This window comes from Sciurus carolinensis, chromosome 14 (genome assembly GCF_902686445.1).
Source record: "Sciurus carolinensis chromosome 14, mSciCar1.2, whole genome shotgun sequence".
Lineage (NCBI taxonomy): Eukaryota > Metazoa > Chordata > Mammalia > Rodentia > Sciuridae > Sciurus > Sciurus carolinensis.
The window spans coordinates 51,366,881-51,386,262 of NC_062226.1; the positions used below are offsets into that span (position 1 = coordinate 51,366,881).

Genomic DNA, 19,382 nt, shown 5'->3' on the forward strand with positions numbered 1-19,382 from the left:
ATAACTTTTCATTACCAAATACATATTTATCAATTTTTATACAATGTCTACCATGTACACTGTACATACATTTTTATCCATTTAAGTCAAACAATGATCATAGGGGGTATATATTAGCATCCCCATTTCTCAGATATGGATATTGAATGGCACAGAGTTCACACAACTGGTAAGTGAAATAGCTGGGATTTGGAGTGGGGTGGGGGAATCAATACCATCAACCACACTATCTGTGCATAAAACCTGGCTCTGGGTTTCCATTGTCTGAAGCTCCAATGAGTCCCAATGTGCCCCCTCCTGCTAAACTTCCCTCTTATGCTGGCCCCTCACAGTGAAGCCCACCCCGCTTGTTTACCTGGAAAGCTCTGACTTACCTTTCAGTATCAGTACTCACCAGTATCAGCTCAAATCCTGTTTCTCCAGTTACCCTGGGCCTGAGCTGGGGCTCTTGCTCCTGTAGACCCTCTGCACATTGTACTCTTGCCATGGTCCTGTCACTTGGAAGCCTGTGAACTCCCCAAGTGCAAGCACCCATCAAATCTAGTACATGCCAACTGCATGGCAGTGGCTTGATGAGGCGAGCACTCTACCAACTGAACTATCTCCCCAGCTCAAGTAGTGGCTTGATGAATGCTTGTGGAATGGACAGACGGATGGACAGATGGATGGATGCCTTCAAAGCTACATGCCTTAAAGGAAATTGTCCTGATAAAAACAGTACTTCTTAGCTCTGTCGATTACACATTTAGAATAGCTTCTTGGTCAGTGCTTGTTTAAAAAAAAAAGAGAGAGAGAGCAAAAGTTCTCAGTAGTGTTAAAAAAAAAAATCCTATAAGAAAACTTATTTTTCAGAAACATGACAAAGATGTCTAACTGAATACATAACTATTCCAGTAAATTGCAAGACACTCCTTGTTCATTGGTCTAAAATTACATATAGATCATAAAAAATGAGAGTCTAAAAAAAATTACACCTAACCTACTAAAACAATTCATTTGTTTAAGTTCTTTCAAATATTTCAGTTTGTTTTCTTAGTGAATATTCTGTTTTATCTTCTTGCAGGGCTCTTATTTTTTCCATCTTTAGCCATATGTGCCTAGCAAAAAGAGGCATCTATAACAAAATTAGTAAATCATGTGACCCATTTTCTAAGTGTTTTTATGTAAACCTACAAATAGTCCATCCTGTTGATTTTCAGCTTAACCATTATCCTTTAAAAGAACCTTCTTATCTTTTTTCAGATTTTTTGTTATGCAGAAACATCTTTATGCAGAAAAACGTTCTCTTTTAATTATTTTGTTAGGATAAATTCCTTTAAGCCATATAATGGATTAAATATTTTGAACATTGTAGTCACTATTGACATGTTTTATATATTTCTTTTCCAAAAACTTCTTTCCCAAGAGTTTATACCAGTGCACGTCATTGCCAATATAGTAAGTGATATCATTACCAAAATATTGAGTATAAAAGTTTCTGCATAGTATTGCCTGCATTTTCTTCTTGCTCCTAAGATTAATACACAAAAAATTTAGAAAGTACATATAAAGACCAATGAAAATTCACCACCCTTTTAAAATGTGTATATTTTATGCAATTGAAATTTCATTGCTATTTTTATGTAAATCTTTCATTCTAAATTTAAAATTACATACCAGATCCTGAGTTTGATCCATAGCATTGTAATAAAGCCTAAATTTAAAATTATATCATTAATATATCCTGTATCACTATAAATTGTGATTTTAAATAGCTATATAACATTATATTGACTTATATTGACTTACTCACTATTTGACTAATTTCCTATTAGAAATTATAAGACATCCCCAGTTTTTTAGTATTCAAATAACACTGAAATGATCATTTTTATGAATAAAGTTGTATCTGCATTTCAAATTATTATGAAAAATGTCATTTTCCTCCAAAGGGTGTTTACAAACTATTTATTGTGCTGTCGACTCAACTTTACCAGAATTGGATGAGTGTCTGTGTGTGTGTTTACATGTGCATGTATTTGTCTAGTATGTTAGTCAGTTTTGTCACTGTGACAAATACCTGAGATAATCAACTTAAAAGGAAAAAAGGTTTATTCTGGCCAACAGTTTTAGAGGCTTTAGTCCAGGGTCTCTATTGCTTGAGGCTGTAGCTGCATGATTATGGTGTTTATTGACCAGGAAGTAAAAAGAAAGAGGGAAATGCTGGGGTCCTCATATCCCCTTAATGGCACACCCCTGATGGTCTCATTCCCTTCACTAGGCCCTGCTTCCTGAGGTTCCACTACCTCCCAATAGCATCACAGGCTAGGGACCAAGCTTTCCACACATGCACTTTTGGGGTATAATTCAAGAATCAAACTATAACATCTGGTTTAATATGAGTAAAATGGTTTGGGGCCTTTCTCTTCAAAAGGCATGGGAAATGAGGAAGAAGAACTCATCAGGACGAGTTCACCAACATTTAGGCCCTCCCCTTCCAGTTTCTGACTTTCCACTGCTGAACCCAGGGTACCAGGACTGCCCGCTCCTGCCAAGAACTAGAATTTCACCTCGTTCCAGGCTGCCCCTGGGGAACCCCAACCCAATCTGGTTCACTGAAGTGCGCACTTCCCAGTCACAGAAAAGTGCCTGTACTAATCACCACCAGGCATCATTCACTTCAGTGTTACCCAGGTTAAGTGCCCAGGTGGGGGCCTGCTTGTGCCAAGCCCTGGCGATTCAAAGATACAGTGCTTGGGCTCTGCTCTTGCACATACTCTCCAGCAGAGGAGACAGATGCATACAGTCACTACCTTTTTCACCCTCGTTATTTTTCTCACCAACTATTTGCTTTTTCTTTGGAGAATTTCATGTTTCAAAAGGGTATCTCCCCTTCCAGACCCCGGAGACCAGGTCAAAATTCAGCTTCCTTTGACCATACAGAAGCTGCAGCCAGCTGATCAGTATCTTCCCAGCCAACATTCCATCATTAGACTCAATGGGTAGAACCAGCTGCTTTTCACCCAGCTGCCTACAGACACCCATGCCACTTGAGCCTGATATTTTCAGCCACAGAGTCCTGCCCACAGAGTCCTACCATGGTCAACATCCATAGTACTCCTGGCAATTAGCTTTCCTGGTGTGTTTTAGAATCACCACTCTGGATGGGAAACAAAAGGTGTTATCAGATTAAAATTCAAATGTAAAAGGTAGAAAACAGGTTTAGAAATACATAATAAAGTGTTTTAAACTTTACAAATGTAAGATACCGTGTTCTTCAGATTTTTCAGAAAGACCATTTTTTTAAATCAAAAGATTGCCAACATCTTTTCCAGAATAAACTTCAGACTTCTATACTGTATCATGGCCCCCACTGTCATCATGATTTTTTGTTTGCTTTTTGTTTTGGGTTGTTGCTGTTTCTGTTTTTGTTTCTGGTACCAGGGATTGAACCCAGGGCTACTTAGACATTGAGCCACATCTCCAGCCCTTTTTATTTTTTATTTTGAGACAGTATCTTGCTAAGTTGCTTAGGGCCTCACTAAGTTGCTGAGGCTGGCTTTGAACTCGGAATCCTCCTGCCTCGGCCTCCCAAGTCACTAGGATTATCGGCATGCACCACTATGCCCAGCATCATGTAATCTGACTTGCTTTTAAATTGTTAAGTCATTGCTATTCTCTGTCTCCATTTTTTAAAATATTGTTTTCCATTTTTCCCCACTCATTTCTATGCCTTCTGTCCTCCCAGGCTCCCACTGCCCTGGCTCCTGTACTCCGTCATTCACAGATTCCAGCCCGTGGTTGTCAGCAGCAATGGCCTCTTCTGCGCCATTGTCCTCCTCTTCATCATGCTGCTCTTCGTCATTCTCTCCATTGCCCTCTGCAAATGGCGGATGAACAAAGTGCTGGGCTTCATCATGTTCGGCCTCTACTTCGTGTTCCTGGTGATCAGCGTCCTCCTAGAAGACAGGATTCTTATGTGCCCCGTCTCCATCTAGCGGAAAAGCCATATCTTGAACCAACAGTGTGGATGGTCCCTTCCTGCTCTGGGCTCTAGGCTCCTTGGCCTCTTGAGAAGAGGCAGCTGGTACACAGCCCCGGCCAAGTGTCCCTCCTTGGTGGATTGGAGGAGGGATGGATTCACCCGGGACCCTTCATTTCACAGGCTCTTCAGCCTTGCCTACTGAAATGAGTCCACGTAAGAGACAAAAAGAAACGTGAACACGGGGCTTCCCTCCATTCACCACTGACAGGTACTCCTCGCTGGTCGGAGGTACATTCATTGTAAGGAAGCAAACAAGGACAGAGGCTATATATACACCTATAAAGTATACATATTATAAATATACATACACGAGCACACAAATCCTGCCTGTTCCTGTATTATTCCTCTCTTTCCATACCTATAGATTAATACATAACTGTACACAAACACAAAGAAAGAAAAATTATATATATATATGTAAAGTCATATATATATATATTTATATATGTAAGTACAAATGCATCTTTTCAGGGATAGCTCTAGTATATTTATAGTACCTTTTTGAAGAGGGGCATCAACCTTCAACCTTCAGTCTGGACTTTACCTCTTAAGTGCAAGAGGTGATCTAATGGAATCCATAGACAAAGGTGGTATTGCTGTCACCTTCAGCCTACATTGGAATTACTGGGATTCTGCCTAATAAGGTGGGTGGTTTAAGAAAATTATAGGGAGGAGGGCTTAGTAGAGAGTCTAAAGGAGCCCTGAGTTGAGCCCTCCAAACCGTTTGCACTAACTAATCATACAGGGAAGACTGTCTGCCTACTCATACCAAGGCACACTTAAGACAGACAGAGGTAAAACCAAGATTGGGTGAATATTGGTTTAGGGACAGGAGGGAGGTGACTAGGGTTGGGTTGGGTTTTTTTTTGTTGTTGTTTCCTTATATTGCCCCAGCATGCAAGTAGAAAATATGACTGCAGACCAAATTAGTGCTTTTTCTAGGACAGCAAAACTATATAAACTGAACTTATATTGTTCCAATGCATGTCCCATTATCATTGAAAGAAGGAGGGCAGTTTTAGCTGTGATTACCATTTAGACATATTTTGATGCTAAGGGCTCACATATAAGTCAAACACCTGCCAGGAGAGCCTCCATGTGTGATAAGAAACACCATCCAGTCGAGGTGCTTAGCGGCACTTGCCACCTAATGGGAATGTAAGGGCATCATGGCTCCTTAAATCATTGTCCAATGTGATCATAAAGGGCTTCAGTGTCTAAGAATCCTTATTCCCAAAAGATCTAAATCAACTCTGATCAACACTGCTTGGATGGAGGCAGCTTAGAGATGTTCGCAAAGGCATTTGCACACTTGGTGCACCCCAGGTAGTTTTCTGGGTCCTATTTCAAGGATTTGGTTAAAGCCTGTGCAATGTCTATATCTCTCCTCCCATAAGCACCCCAGCTGGAACTTTTTCTGGTTTTTAAAGTACACTGAAGGCTATATCTCACAGCTTCTTTGTGCTGGCTTCAAGTCAGTCACCTCAAGTTTTTATTTCTCGATTTTGCTCAACTTTACATGGAACTTTTTCATTCTGTTCATTCAGTGCCCCCAAGTTCTGTTTGCCACCTTGTATGATTTCTCAGGTCTATTTCAGTAGAAAATAAGACTCATGGGGGAAGGGGGGATAAACTAAATTGGTGAAAAAATATGTAGAACTTTTCATTTACCCAAGTCATGATTTCTTAAAGTCATTTGCAAAAGCAAATAGAGGATGGTCCATTATTCTGTGCCCAGCCTTCATCTAAGTCAGCACACATCACACATGGGGCTCCTTGCCTCATGCGTCCATGTCTTCAGTCTGTGGTGTGCCTGAGGCTTGCTGTGATTGTGTTGTGAGCACACACCTCTTAACATAGGAAGACAGGATGTGGAACACACCGCTGTACATAAATGTCAAGTGACCTGACAGCCGAGGTCAAGGTCAGTCCTCCCTCCCCCAAAACCTCAGCTCACTCCGCAGAGCAACAGCAGGCAGCACCCATCATCACGGCTTTGCCCCCACAAGCAAAAAGTACTAAAAAGTGAAGGCCCCCTGAGAAAACAAGAAATCAAGACAACTGCTCCCCAAGAGGCTAGTTTTCAAGTCTTTTCAGCTTTGCAAAGTGGAGTTTTCAAATGTGTGGAGGAAACCTGCATCTTGTTCGTCAAGGGCAGGACTTGGTACTTAGACTGAAAGAGAATGAGGAAGTAAACTTTTCTTGTGTGTTACTAGAAGGGAACACAGGTGGCTGTTGTATGAATTCTGTATTATTGGCCAGTTCGTTGTTTGAAAGGTTTAAATAGGTGACCTTGACAAAACTGCAGGTAGACTATGCAAAATAAGAAAGATCACGGGAGGTTGGAGCAGCCCTGCTCTTATTCCAGCACTTTCTGCTGCTCCCCTGCCTCCTCACCTCTTCCCATTCATTCCTAGCTCACAGTGAAGACTCATCCAAACAACCAGGAAACACTTCACAGAGAGTGTTGTGATTCATTGGTTTGTTTGTGTTTGTTTTGTTTTTGTCTTTTGGGTACCAGGGGATTGAACTCGGGGGCACTTGACCACTGAACCACCTCCCCAGCACTGTTTTGTATTTTATTTAGAGACAGGGTCTCACTGAGTTGCTTAGCACTTCACCTTTGCTGAGGCTAACTTTGAACTTGCCATCCTCCTGCCTTGGCCTCCCAAGACGCTGGGATTACAGGTGTGCACCACCGTGCCCAACTTGTTGTGGTTTTTTTTAATGAAAAATTTCTTTTGAGAAGACAACATTTCCAAGCCCAGTTCTCACCTCAATGGCTTGTGCTGGGCACGACTATGACGGTAGTCATAGTCGTGCACACAGGCACTTTCCACTGCTTGCCCTGGCTTTCCCTTCATTGCTGTATCTGTGAATAAGTGGTTATGTGTTGGCCTAAAATCGTTCACATAATTAGAAGAAAACTTTCCACATCATGATTTCCACAGTAGGTCATCTCTAGCCCCTTTTCTGTATGTGTGCATGTGTGTGTGAGAGAGAGAGAGAAATGGAGGGAGGGAGGGAGAGAGGGAGGGAGACCCAATCACATTTAGAACTCAAAAGCAAGGAGCATCAAGTTTGCCAAAGTCAAAGTCAAATAAAGTCCAGTCCCAAGCACAGGGAGCATTTCTTCCTGATCTCACAAGATGGTTCTGTTCTATGCACATATACATATAAACATTCACATAAGCACCTGTATTTCCTGACCCCCAGAATATAGATTTTTCAGCCTTAACAAACTGCCCAGTCTTATCCTTCCACCCTTGTTTTTTTCCAGTACTGGGCATCTAACCCAGAGCCTCTCATGCAGACACTCTACCATTTGAGCTATAACCCAGCTCCAGCTATATCCTTAATGCTGATATAGAGGCAAAGAATATTCAACAGGAAGCACAGAAGAAAATTGTAGACTGCAAGTACTCTCTTTGCTTCTCTGGAGCAGAGTATAAAATAATATCAAAAGTTCAAGCCAAAAAAAAAAAAAGTTCAAGCCAATATTTTACTACCCTATTTTAAATAAATGAGTTGCACCCAAATGGTTCCATTTACTCAGAGCAAACCAAGTAGGTCTTGCTATCACCTCCCCTATAGCCCTAGGCAGCCAAGAACAGTCCAGCAACTTGCATCAAACTAAGAATTATAAAACAGACACTTCTAAATTGCATCTGAGTATGCACACAACATAACCAGCCGCCTTCTGGACCTAACCAGTTCCTAGGGAACTGAAACACAAGATTAAACAGTGTCACTCAGGACCTAAACTGAGTCAGGCGATGACAGATGGGGAAGACAGAACACATGCAAGGACCATCAGGTAGGATTGTTTATTATCTCAGAAGATGCAGCAGAATATCTTAAATTCTTGCTCAGAAGATCAGAAAAAGACAGGTTGTTTAATATTCAGAAAAAATGCTTTGTGAGGCACCACCTGACAGGGGCCATTGTAATTTCTTTTATAAGGGAGACATAAATCAGGTGATTTGGAGCCACTTCAGCAAAACACAGCTGCCTCACTGATTAGACATTTGATAATGCTAATACACACCCATTCCTGGGTGGAGAGAGAGTTGGCAAACTCCCCACCCATTGCTCTCATCTTTTCAATGCCTCTAAAACAGTGATTTTTCTATAATGGGAAACACACCGCCCCAGACCACCTTAACAGAAAGCTGACCAAGGAAAAGACAACCTGTGGAGCTGCTGGCCAGTTAGCACTGAAGAAGATAGGACTTGAGTTAAAGCTCTGTTGAAACTTCTGCATTGAAGGGTCTGTCATGGGTCTGATGGCCTGTCTGAATACAAGCATTTCAGAAAATTCCAGTGTGCTTTCTTACACACACACACACACACACACACACACATGATTACATGGGTACTAGGCTTCCTTGACGGCAAACAGATTGTTACTCTGATAAATAAGTGGTCACATGATAGGTGACAGCGCTATTCCAATAAAAATAAAGGAAAGCTGTTCTCAGAGTGATTCCTGAGAAAGTGTACTGTAGAAGCTAATCCAGGTCTTACATAACCACATGGCTTTTTAAAAGTTACATCCTCACATCCTCAACCCCTAAACAGCATCATCTTCAATCAGCAGTAAGGCTTTGGCACTGAGACAGTTATCATATACATCTCTATATATAATACATAGTTTATAAACTATGAAGGAGAAATTCATCTACTTTTACTAGAATTCCTAAGAAAGAGTCACATTGAAACACATCCTTATGTAATTTAAAATGGCAACTATATCAGGTTTTTTTAAACAATTCCAAGAGCCCTTATATAGTCCTAGACTTTTTAATCCCTTTTCAAGATGCCTTGGGAAAAGAACGGTAACTGTGTCCCTGCTCCACTGTCATTTAAGTGTAGCTCCCTGCCTCTGTATCTTTGTGTTTCTTTTTTAATCTCGCAGCTTCATATTCTTTGAAATATATAGCAAACAGAAAAAGCAATAAAGGAAATACAGCCAGCTTAACTCCATTACTTCTTACTATACCATTGCAATATTTCTTTCACCTCCGTGGAAGCTTTGGAAGTGCACAGGCTGCAACGCCTAATCGACAGGAGATTGGAGACCTACAGAAGCCATAGGTGTGCTCCTGTTGGCTATAAACAGAAGTAATGTGTTTTCCCCCTTTCCCCAAACAACGTGAGCACTGCCATTTTAGTTTCCCTCCTCACACAGGGATAATCAGCCTTGCTCCCTACCCCCTGGATTCCCCGAGGTCTCTAATCTGGTTAGTGAGTTTTCTTCAGAAAGAGTGAGAGAGAGCCACAAAGAAGAAAAAAATTCCTAACTCAGCCATGTTTAGAAAGACCAAGGTGGTCCTGCAATCTGATAGGATAGGCACTAAGTTCAAACTAGTGTACAAATGGTGAAGGAACACCATATTATCTAAGCCAATGTTCTTTCATTAAATGCTCGACAGACTGGAAAACCTAAAAGAGTTTATTTTTAAACAGATAAATAACTAAGTCTAAAGGAGTGCCATGGAGTCTGCATGCATAGGCTTGCACCAAAGATTTAATGCCATTTAAGAGAGTTTGTCTAGTCTATTGCCCTAATCCAAAGGACATCACCACCCCCCTACACACACCCCAATGGGAACCCGGCAGAGATGTTCCTGATGTAACCAAGTTTAATGTTAATAACCCTCAGGGTCAGAAAAGTCACCTTCCAAGTTAACCCTGGCCCCTTCAGTTGTCAACTTCATCTACTTTTCTTTCTGGTAGAAAATTGCACCTGGGGATTCTGCATTCTATACCCCAAAATGTTTGGAAGTCACCACTAGTTGACCCTTTACCTCTTTTCATCAAAAGTCTCCTTAGATTTATATTTCAGAGTCTTAAAAATGCTCTTAACATTCACACTTCATCTTGACTAAGACTTTTTAAATGTTTTATATTGCACTTATATTGTGGTACCTTCTGACTAATCATGACATGAGTGTAAGTCTGAACAGTGCTGATTTACAGCCTGGACCTCAATGCCTTGCTCCCTTGTTATGCACACTCTGTTGCTCTTCCTTTTTTAAAGTCACCTTTCGTTGCTAATTCACATTCATCTTGTGATCCCTGTGGCCCCATATCTCTCTTCTGAGACATTTGCATGAGACCAGTGGCATTTTTCTGCTAGCCCAAGACATTTGCACAGGCATCTGCCTACTGTAAGGGTCTCCACTTGGCCTTGTTGAGGTCTCCATCTGCTCATTTCTAACCCCACTTTCAATTTTGAAGTCCAGGTTGGGCCCAGTGTTTATGTCCCTGCACAGTTCACACCACAGCCTCCCAGTGTGCTTGTACTTGGCAAACTGAGCATTTTCTCCTCCTCCTCCTCCTCCTCATTGATAGGAAGATTCGAAAATGCCAGACCTCTGCCCCCAAACATTTTTTCATGTAATTGACTACTTCTTAGGGGCGATCCATTCTAATTGCTACTAAAATATGGACAGAATCCCCCACCACAGGAGAAGAGGGCAGTAGAAATACCTTTAGAGCACCAGTAGGTCTTGCTTACTGCAAGTGCAGAGGCAAGCCTGAGCTCAGACTGAGCATGCAGCTTACAAACTCTGCTTTCAAGCCCACCATCCAGCACTCACAAAGAACTCAGAGTAGGAGAGACGCCACTCAAGATCATTCCAAAACTCTGGGTGTGTACTTAGCTGCTTTGATTTTTCAAGAGGAATTAAAATTCGCATTTTAAATAGTAAGTCAGAGAAAGAGTTGAATCTCCTCTTCTCCACCTGTATGGCAGTGAGCTTACTTCCTCGTGTGGCAGACTGGATAGGAAACACAAGGTTGCTGTTTGGTGTCCCGGCCTACTAAAACAGTCTCCAGTTCACTGTAAGAATGGGACTATATTCCTGCAGTCTTATATTTTGGGTTGCATATTTCTTCATCATGGATTTATAAGTAACTAAGGTCTTGGGGATTAATGGTTCTCTCAAACTCTCAGCTAACCAAAAATGAATACTAATTTTTAAAATGATGTTACACACAAAAAGAAAAAAGTGAAATAAGTCTAAATCCCTGAATAAAATCATTTCAAGGATGAAATTGCATGCATGAGTAAGAGTAGGTAATCCTTTGCCGTTTAATTAAGCAAATCTCCAATTCTTCTCATCAGGATAAAACTGAAGGACAATGGATGCCTTTTGGGTTTTTTAATTTTTTTAATATTGCACTTTATGGTACTTCATAAGAGACAATTGTCTTAATTAAAGCCATAAAATACCAATAATACATATATTCAGGGCTTCTGAATATAGGCAATCAATAAGCAGTCCATGAGTCATTCCTGTTTTGTATTGTTTGTTGTAAATTGGAGTTTACCTGTTCTATTTTTTATTACCTACAATTATTGTTCTAGACAATCCTACTACTAAAGTTTAGATATGTACTTTAATATAACTGTTAGAAAATCAAAGATTTCTAATTATTTATTTCACAAAAGCATTCTTCATTTCCAAACTAGCTTATTACACAGTTTCTTTAAATAACAAGTTCTAAGGCTACATTGAAAATACTTCCTTTTTAAAAAATTATAGATTAACTGTTTTTCAGGAATCCATTTGCTATGTAAAGCAAGGTTCATCTATTTAGAGAGTGAAATTGATAATTAGCAAACATACCTGGGAAATTTAGGATGTGTTTGAATTTTTATATAACATAGGACGGGTCTAAGAGGTTCCCTTATAAAAATGGCATAGAGATATACAACTTGTCAATAATTTCATATGCCTAAATTAGGAAAACTTCCTTGAGAGAACATGTAAAATAGCAGACTTCATAAGGCACTGGGTGGTTCCCTGCAACTTCCTGCTAAAATACACAATTTCAGACCTAATATGGTAGACTATATGCATACATGTATACACAAATGTCCCACAACTAAAAATAATTTTTTACTTCATCATAACTTTTTATGTATTTTGAATGAAAGCTAAAATAATGGTCAAAAGGCACTTAACAGCCTGGAAATATCCACCACAATTGGGTACCTAAATTAACCATATAGAGTAAACACGTGTGTTAAATTGGACAACCCCATCAACTGATGCTTCCACATCTAACTTGCCCTAAAGAAAGGGTGTGTGGATGCAGAGCCAGCAATATTCCTCTGTTAGAGGCTGTTTTGTGACCTGAAGAGTCTCTTTAAAGGGCAGAGACTGTTGATCCCTAAGATGGCATTTTGCCTCATTGAACCCTGCACAGAGTCCGTCATCGAGCCCTGCATCTAGCCTTGACATTTCTTCTGCTTGAATCTCAAAATAACTCCACAAGCAATAGGTTCTATCTTCAAACTGCAGACTAGAAAAGCCATGTATTGAAAGCAAGAGTAGCAAAAGCTACCCTTCTGATTTAATGACGTCGCTGTTAGCACTAAAGAAAAAAATAGATTATGCTGTTGTTACTTGCATATTTTTAAGACAGAAAATGTTATCGACATTGCTTCCAACATAGATATTTGCCCTAAAACTTGTAAACTGTCTTTTGGACAAATCACATTAAAAATATCAAAATGCATTCAAAGTTTTCTCTTCTAGATCTTTTGAGATATACAATGCACTGTGGTCAACTATATTCACCCTATATTCAATGGAACACCAGACTTATTACTCTAGTTTGATCATCACAACAGTATAGTGCACTGTACTGTACACTGCATTATAGTGTATACAACTATTTGTGTCAATCAAAAGAATTTTTAAAATATTTTCATGAATATTTGGAAAAGATTTAAAAACATACCGAATGCCATTTTTGTAAAGGATCTTTTTAGAGATAGACATGGTCTTATCTTCCTTTGTTTGCCTCCATTAAAAAAAAAATCTTAACTTCCAATATTTACCCCTACAAGAATCCAGTGGATGCACTTCTAAATGATTTTGTCATTTTGTGTGTGTTGTATTTATCATGAGCAATTTTCACTGGATGACAAGATATATGGCGATATTATGTCAGTTTATTCTCTGTGAATATGTCTATACATAACTGAAAGCTATATTTATTTGTACATAGGCTGTTTGGAGGAATGTGTTTCTGTCACACAGACTGCACTCTGACAAAAGACATTCCTTCCTGTTCCACTGTCCACATCTTTGTGCTTCTACTACTGATAATCAACTTATAGAATATGACTTTATGTAACTAAGTCTTCTCAGTGTGAAAACAATAGTAATAAAATTATTGACTCAAAATAAGAGAGTTGTTTTTTGGAATAGTCCTTACTTGCAGTTAATCAGGACCCTCCAGTTCTCAAGAAATAAACATGCAGTGGTATAAGTTTTAGTTCAAAGGTTCAAGGGCACAGGAGGCACACAGACATTACTATTCATTATACTACCATTTACAGAGTGCCTCCAAATGTCGTTTGAGCTATTAATTGTCTGCAGGAACTTTATGAAAGGTCTACTCCAAGGCAATTGGATTCTAATTAATTAAATATATGGAAGCGTAAATTTAAAAGATTAGTGTTGCCCTAGCCTTTAAGGTCAATTTAGAAGTCTTATTATAAATCTAATATTTTGATATAAAAATAAGAATTCATGTTCACTTTTTTCTTTGATTATGCTCAATCAACTGATTAAGTTTTAAAGATTAAATTTAAATTTTAAAGTTGAGTTAATTAAATTCCCTGAGGCACTTTTTAAATTGTACATATTTAACACCTGATTCTCTCAGACACTCCAAAAGTCTGATAGACTTACAAACCTAAAAAGTAAAATCTTCTGATGCACATAAGCAACTCCTAGTAACCTAACAACACAAATTTAAAATGTAATAAACTAGGTTATCATAAGCATTTTTAAACCCTTTGAAAACAATATAAGTCTACTGTTTCTTTAAAATTAATGAATCTCACCAGACTGTGGAGGCTGAGACAGAATTGAGAGTTCAAAGCCAACCTCAGCAAAAGCAAGGCGCTAAGCACCTCAATAAGACTGTCTCCAATAAAACACAAAATAGGGCTGGGGATGAGGCTCAGTGGTCGAGTGCCCCTGAGTTCAATTCCCAGTAGCAAAAAAAAAAAAAAAAAAAAATCAATGAGTCTCATATAAATTGAACATTTCAAATTGTAGTCAAATTAATATGCCATATTTCTTTCAAACACCTTAAAATAAAAACAGATAGGATATCCCAGTGATTATAAACCATGCTGAAGTATGAATACTATGAATTTGATTTACTTCATTTGGATTACTTCATTACTACATTTTATATAACATCTTCCCAGGTTTTGGAAAGTCACCCAACCAAGGAGCAGATTCCCCATTTTGGGCCAGGTAACATGACTACAACTGAGTCACATTTCATTTTTTATTATTTAGATAATCGACCTCAGGACGTGACATGTGGGCCGGGATAATTCCACTGGAACCAAAGGTGATCAGGTAGCACTCTGCTGAGTCCTTTCTGTTGAGTGACCTTGGCAGGAGAGTGAGAAAGGGTCCTTGCCAAACCTGTGTTTTGGTTTAATTTTGCAATCCAATAGGCATCATCACCATTACCATTAATGTTTTTTCCACTGAAATCCCTTTCAAAAAAAATTTTTTTTGAGACGGGGTTGGGCAGGGAGTGGAGGGGGGGTCTTCCCTTGTTGCCAAGGTTAGTCTTGAGCTCTCAATCCTCCTGTCTCAGTCTCTCAAGTATCTGAGTTATCTGAGTTTACAGGTGTGCTACTGGGTTACCCTTTCAAATTTTTGGCTTCTAGTTTGGGCAGGTAGATTCTGCAGCCCTACCTGGGTTACAGCTTCTTTATATATATATATATATATATACACCACTTGATTGTATTCAATTAATTCATTATTGCCTGATTGGACTCTTCATCCTGTTCATAATTCTCTTTGTTCTGACCACATTTTCAAACATGTCATTGACAACTACATGTCTGAACTAATGTTAGGTGCTTTGTATACAGCATTTTATTTAAATTTTCTTAACAACTGAGTTGGTGCCATTATTATTACTGTCTTACAGACAGAAATTTAAGATCCAAAGAAATTAAGTTACATGCCCAAGGTCACACACTAAGTGTCAGAACTAGAGCCTGAGTTCTTCTGATACTCAAATTTGAGCTAGTAATCATTATTTTTTACTTTACCCCATTATATACATAATTACCACTCATGTCCCAGAATTCACAATTGCAAACGCACTGGCAGCTGGACAGAGTAGGCACACCAAAGTCAACCCAGTACCTTGCCTCTTTTCTTGACTTCCTAAACTTACATTTCTCGATAAAAAGTGTGAAGGGAGCTTGGTACCTCCCTCACAAGGATTTTTTAACCTTGGCACAACTGACATTTGGGGGCTAGAAAATTAATTATTGGTGGATGCTGCCCTGCGCATTGTGGGATGTTGTATTACTGGTTTTTACCCATTCAGTACCAGTTTCACAAAGAAAATATGACTCCAGACACTGCCCAATGTCCTCTGGGAATAGTGTGGGGATGGGCAAAATTTCCCTTAGTTGAGAATTACTGTTCTGTCAGATAGAACTTGGCCCACTACCTCCGGATGACTGTACTTCAATCAGTGCCTGCCTTGAAGCTCCTGCTATAATCTTGTCAAATAGTCTGTAGTAGAGAAATATCTCTCTCCCTCTCTCCCCAACCACCCCCCGACACACTCACACACTATTCCCACACCTCCACCAAAATGCAATAAGTGAAGAGGTAAAAATTCAAACAGGAAAAGGGCATTTGGCATCATTTCTTCAAGTGATCTTTTGTGTGAACAGTAGATTTGACTAAAGCTTAAACTTGGGTACACTCCCTCACTCCATTCCACACAGAGAGAAATGTTACCACCCTAATCTGGGTTAAGAAGTCAGCCTCTGATGAGTCTCTGGGTTTCTCCCTAGACAAAACCTTGACATTCTCTGAAGGAATTTCTGCAAGCCACAATCATGGAAATAGCACATTCCCAAAACCACATTCTGAGGTGACCTCTGTAATGAATGTTATTTGGAGTAGTTCTGAGAGCTGAGATCCTTTAGGAAGAAGATTTAAGGTCTCTTTTGTTTATTAAAAACTTGAAATCTACACTCCTCTCATCTCTTTGCCTCCCAAAATTAATCCCACTTCTCAGAAAGGATTTATGTATCACTTCATATTTAGAGAAAAGTTATAAGTTCATTTTGACTCTGCATTCAACCCAATGATGTTTAAAAATTCTAGGATTTGACTCTGATGGTACTATCCATCTATATTTAAGAACCTAAACATTTAATCAGAATTACATTAATACTGATTTCATCAATGCTGATTTCAGGGTAATATATTCATGAAGTAAATGAAAATCCTTAATTGACTCTCTATAGAATGCAGTTAAACCATTTCTCACTGTTTTCCTTTTTTATCTTATTGAAATTTTCATGAGGAGAGATGGTTTTCTATGTAAATTTTAAAACAGAGACTAATTCTTTTTTGGATCCATATCAACATTTTTACTCATCATAGTTCAGCTATTGGGAATCTTCTCCATTATTTCTATCAGGACCAGCTTTCATTTGTACAATTTTACAGATCTAAATTTCTGTAAGCTGGGCATGGTGATGTGCCTGTCATCCCAATTATTCAGGAGACTAAGGCAGGGATGGCTTGAGTCCACAAGTTCAAGACCAGCCTGAGCAACACAGGGAAATATGTCTCCAAAACAAACCCACTACTTCAGTGCGATTAATTGAACATAACTTTCCTATGTTCGCATATAAGTATACCACAGTGAAACTCCACATCATGTACAACCAAAAGAATGGAATTAGATTAATTAGAATAAAATATGTTCCACATATGTATGTCAGAATGTACTCTACTGTTTCAAGTATGTCTAAAAAGAACAAATAAAAAATTCAAAACTGGAAAAAGAAAAGAAAAATTCATCACTCCCTGGGATAGCAATGATCTTATCCTCTCATATACTCATGCAGAACATAGCAGGGGACTTGGGATCTAAAAGTCTACCCAAGTCAGTATGATCATGCCAAGAGGAATAACCTTTCAGTCTATGAGTCAATCTCACCCAGCTCATTAAATATTCTGGGGTGCACCAAAAACCACAAAATTTCCACATCTTTTGGAGGTTTTAATGATCTGTATATACTAACAACATACTAAAATCCAAAACTACTGATCTTGTCTTTAGGGCCAGCTTGAGCACTAGCCACATTCTATATATTTCTATGGAGAAGGACCTATCTCATTGCAAATCTGAAGTTGGCAAACACTGGGTAATTCCACTCTAATGCTCCCTCCACCATGGCAGACATCAACAATCAACCACAGCACCACTTCTCACTATACTTTTTCCTCATAAGGCATTACAAACAACCACTACCAATCAGTCACGGTGGCATACAAGGGAAACCCTCTGTCACTTTCTAGCATGACTTATAAATGCAGACTAAATAGGCAATTTCACATTCCTGAGGTCATACCACTAATTCATAGAAATGGATATTTGTAAATAGATTTTGCTATAATAGCCAAAGTGAATCAGATGTTTTGCATGTTTCCAAGGGTGTTTTGTACAGTCAACATGATACACATGGGTCTCAGAGTCAAAGATTTACTGCTTACCAAAGTAGCTAAATTACTGTGATAAGAAGATTTCTCATTTAAAAGGTTTAAAAGTTAGAGCATTAGTCAGGTTATAGCTAGACTGAATATAGTAGGTTCTAGTTAATGAAAATTGGGTAGATTTTTTAAAGGTTTTTGCTGCTGGGATTTCATAATGGAACTTCCAGTAAATAAAAATTACTTCAGGAATCAAAAATATATAGTATGGCGATCCAAGATGGCAGACTAGAGAGGGACTGCATCCCCAGTCGCTCCAGAACCCAGGAGTTAAGAAGGGGAGGCATTGAGAGACTCGGACCAAAATAGAGCCACAGGTGAGTCTGCACACTGGGTAAAGCTCGCCCGGGTGGCAGGCCCAGATAAAGGTGGCTTATCGGAGCCGGGCAGGGCAGCTAGAGTCTTCCACAGGCAGCCCTGCGCACTCCGGCGCTGGGCCCCTCCCACACAGCCAGCTTCTCCAGGTTCTCGGAGCAGGCCCCCTAGTGAGAGCCTTTCTGACCAGAACAAGCTCCAAGTCCCGGAGCCAGCGCGGCATACTCGGCCCGCAAGCGGCTTCAGGGACCAGGACAGGGCAGCCAGCAACCTCCCCAAGCAGCCTGGACCTCTGCGGTGGGAGGTGCCATTCAAGGCTAGCTTCTCGGAACAGACCGCCCAGTGAGAGCTTTTCTACATAGAACCAGCCACAAGTCCCCGAGCCAACGGAGAGCTTGGATCCGCAAGCAGCCTCTGGGATCAGGGCAGGACAGCCAGAGACTTCTCCAGGCGACTCTGCCCACTCCGGCCGCAGGCTCTTCCCACGGGGCGATCCAAGATGGCGGACTAGAGGTTGACTGCATCTCCAGTCACTCCAGAACCCAGGAGTTAAGAAGGGGAGGCATTGAGAGACTTGGACAAAAATAGAGTCACGGGGTGAGTCTCCCCCACTGGCCGAAACTTGGCCTGGGTGGCAGGCACAGATAGGGGTGGCTTATCATAGCAGGGTAGGGCAGCTAGAGTCTTCCCAAGGTAGCCTTCCACAACGGCGGTGGGCTCCCCCCACATGGCCAGTTGCACGGTGCAGGCCCGCAGTGAGAGCCTTTCCGCACAGAACCAGCTCCAAGCCCTGGAACCAGTAGGGGCTAGGGGCAGCTTTCTTCGGAAGCACTGCATTATCAAGTACCTCCAAGACTTCAGGCTACTGAAGGCTGGGAGTTGATACACTGGAAATCTACCGGGACACTATAAGCCAATAGAGGAAATCTGCAATATCTTAGATTCCCACTGACATCTGACCATTATGAGAAAACAAGGAAAGAAAATGTCCCAAACAAACCTAGATACTACATCAATAAAAGCCAATGTCAGCACAGCAGAAGAAATGTCTGAAAGGGAGTTCAGAATGTACGTAATTAAAACAATCAGAGAAACAAATGAGGAAATGAAAGAGCAAATGCAGGCATTGAAGGAGGAGATGAAAGAGCAAATGCAGGCATTAAATGATCGCACCAATCAACAGTTAAAAGACCAAATACGGGAAGCAAGAGACCATTTCAATAAAGAGTTAGAGATACTGAAAAAAAACAAACTGAAATACTTGAAATGAAGGAAACAATAAACCAAGTTAAAAACTCCATAGAAAGCATAACCAATAGGGTAGAACACCTGGAAGACAGAACCTCAGATATTGAAGACAAAATATTTACTCTTGAAAACAAAGTTGGCCAAACAGAGAAGATGGTAAGAAATCATGAACAGAATCTACAAGAATTATGGGATATCATGAAAAG

At 40.0% G+C, this 19,382-nt stretch overlaps 1 protein-coding gene across 4 annotated transcripts in view; it reads left to right on the forward strand.

Moving 5' to 3' along the window:
- The window catches only part of Slc24a2 (solute carrier family 24 member 2), a 215,745-nt gene extending 209,122 nt beyond the window's left edge, over positions 1-6,623 (forward strand). For all 4 annotated transcript variants that reach the window (XM_047524979.1, XM_047524978.1, XM_047524981.1 and 1 more), the window contains one exon: positions 3,728-6,623. In XM_047524979.1, coding sequence (XP_047380935.1) covers positions 3,728-3,977 — 250 coding nt within the window. In that variant the 3' untranslated portion in view covers positions 3,978-6,623. The remainder of the gene's footprint in view (positions 1-3,727) is intronic.
- Positions 6,624-19,382: the final 12,759 nt, after the last annotated feature.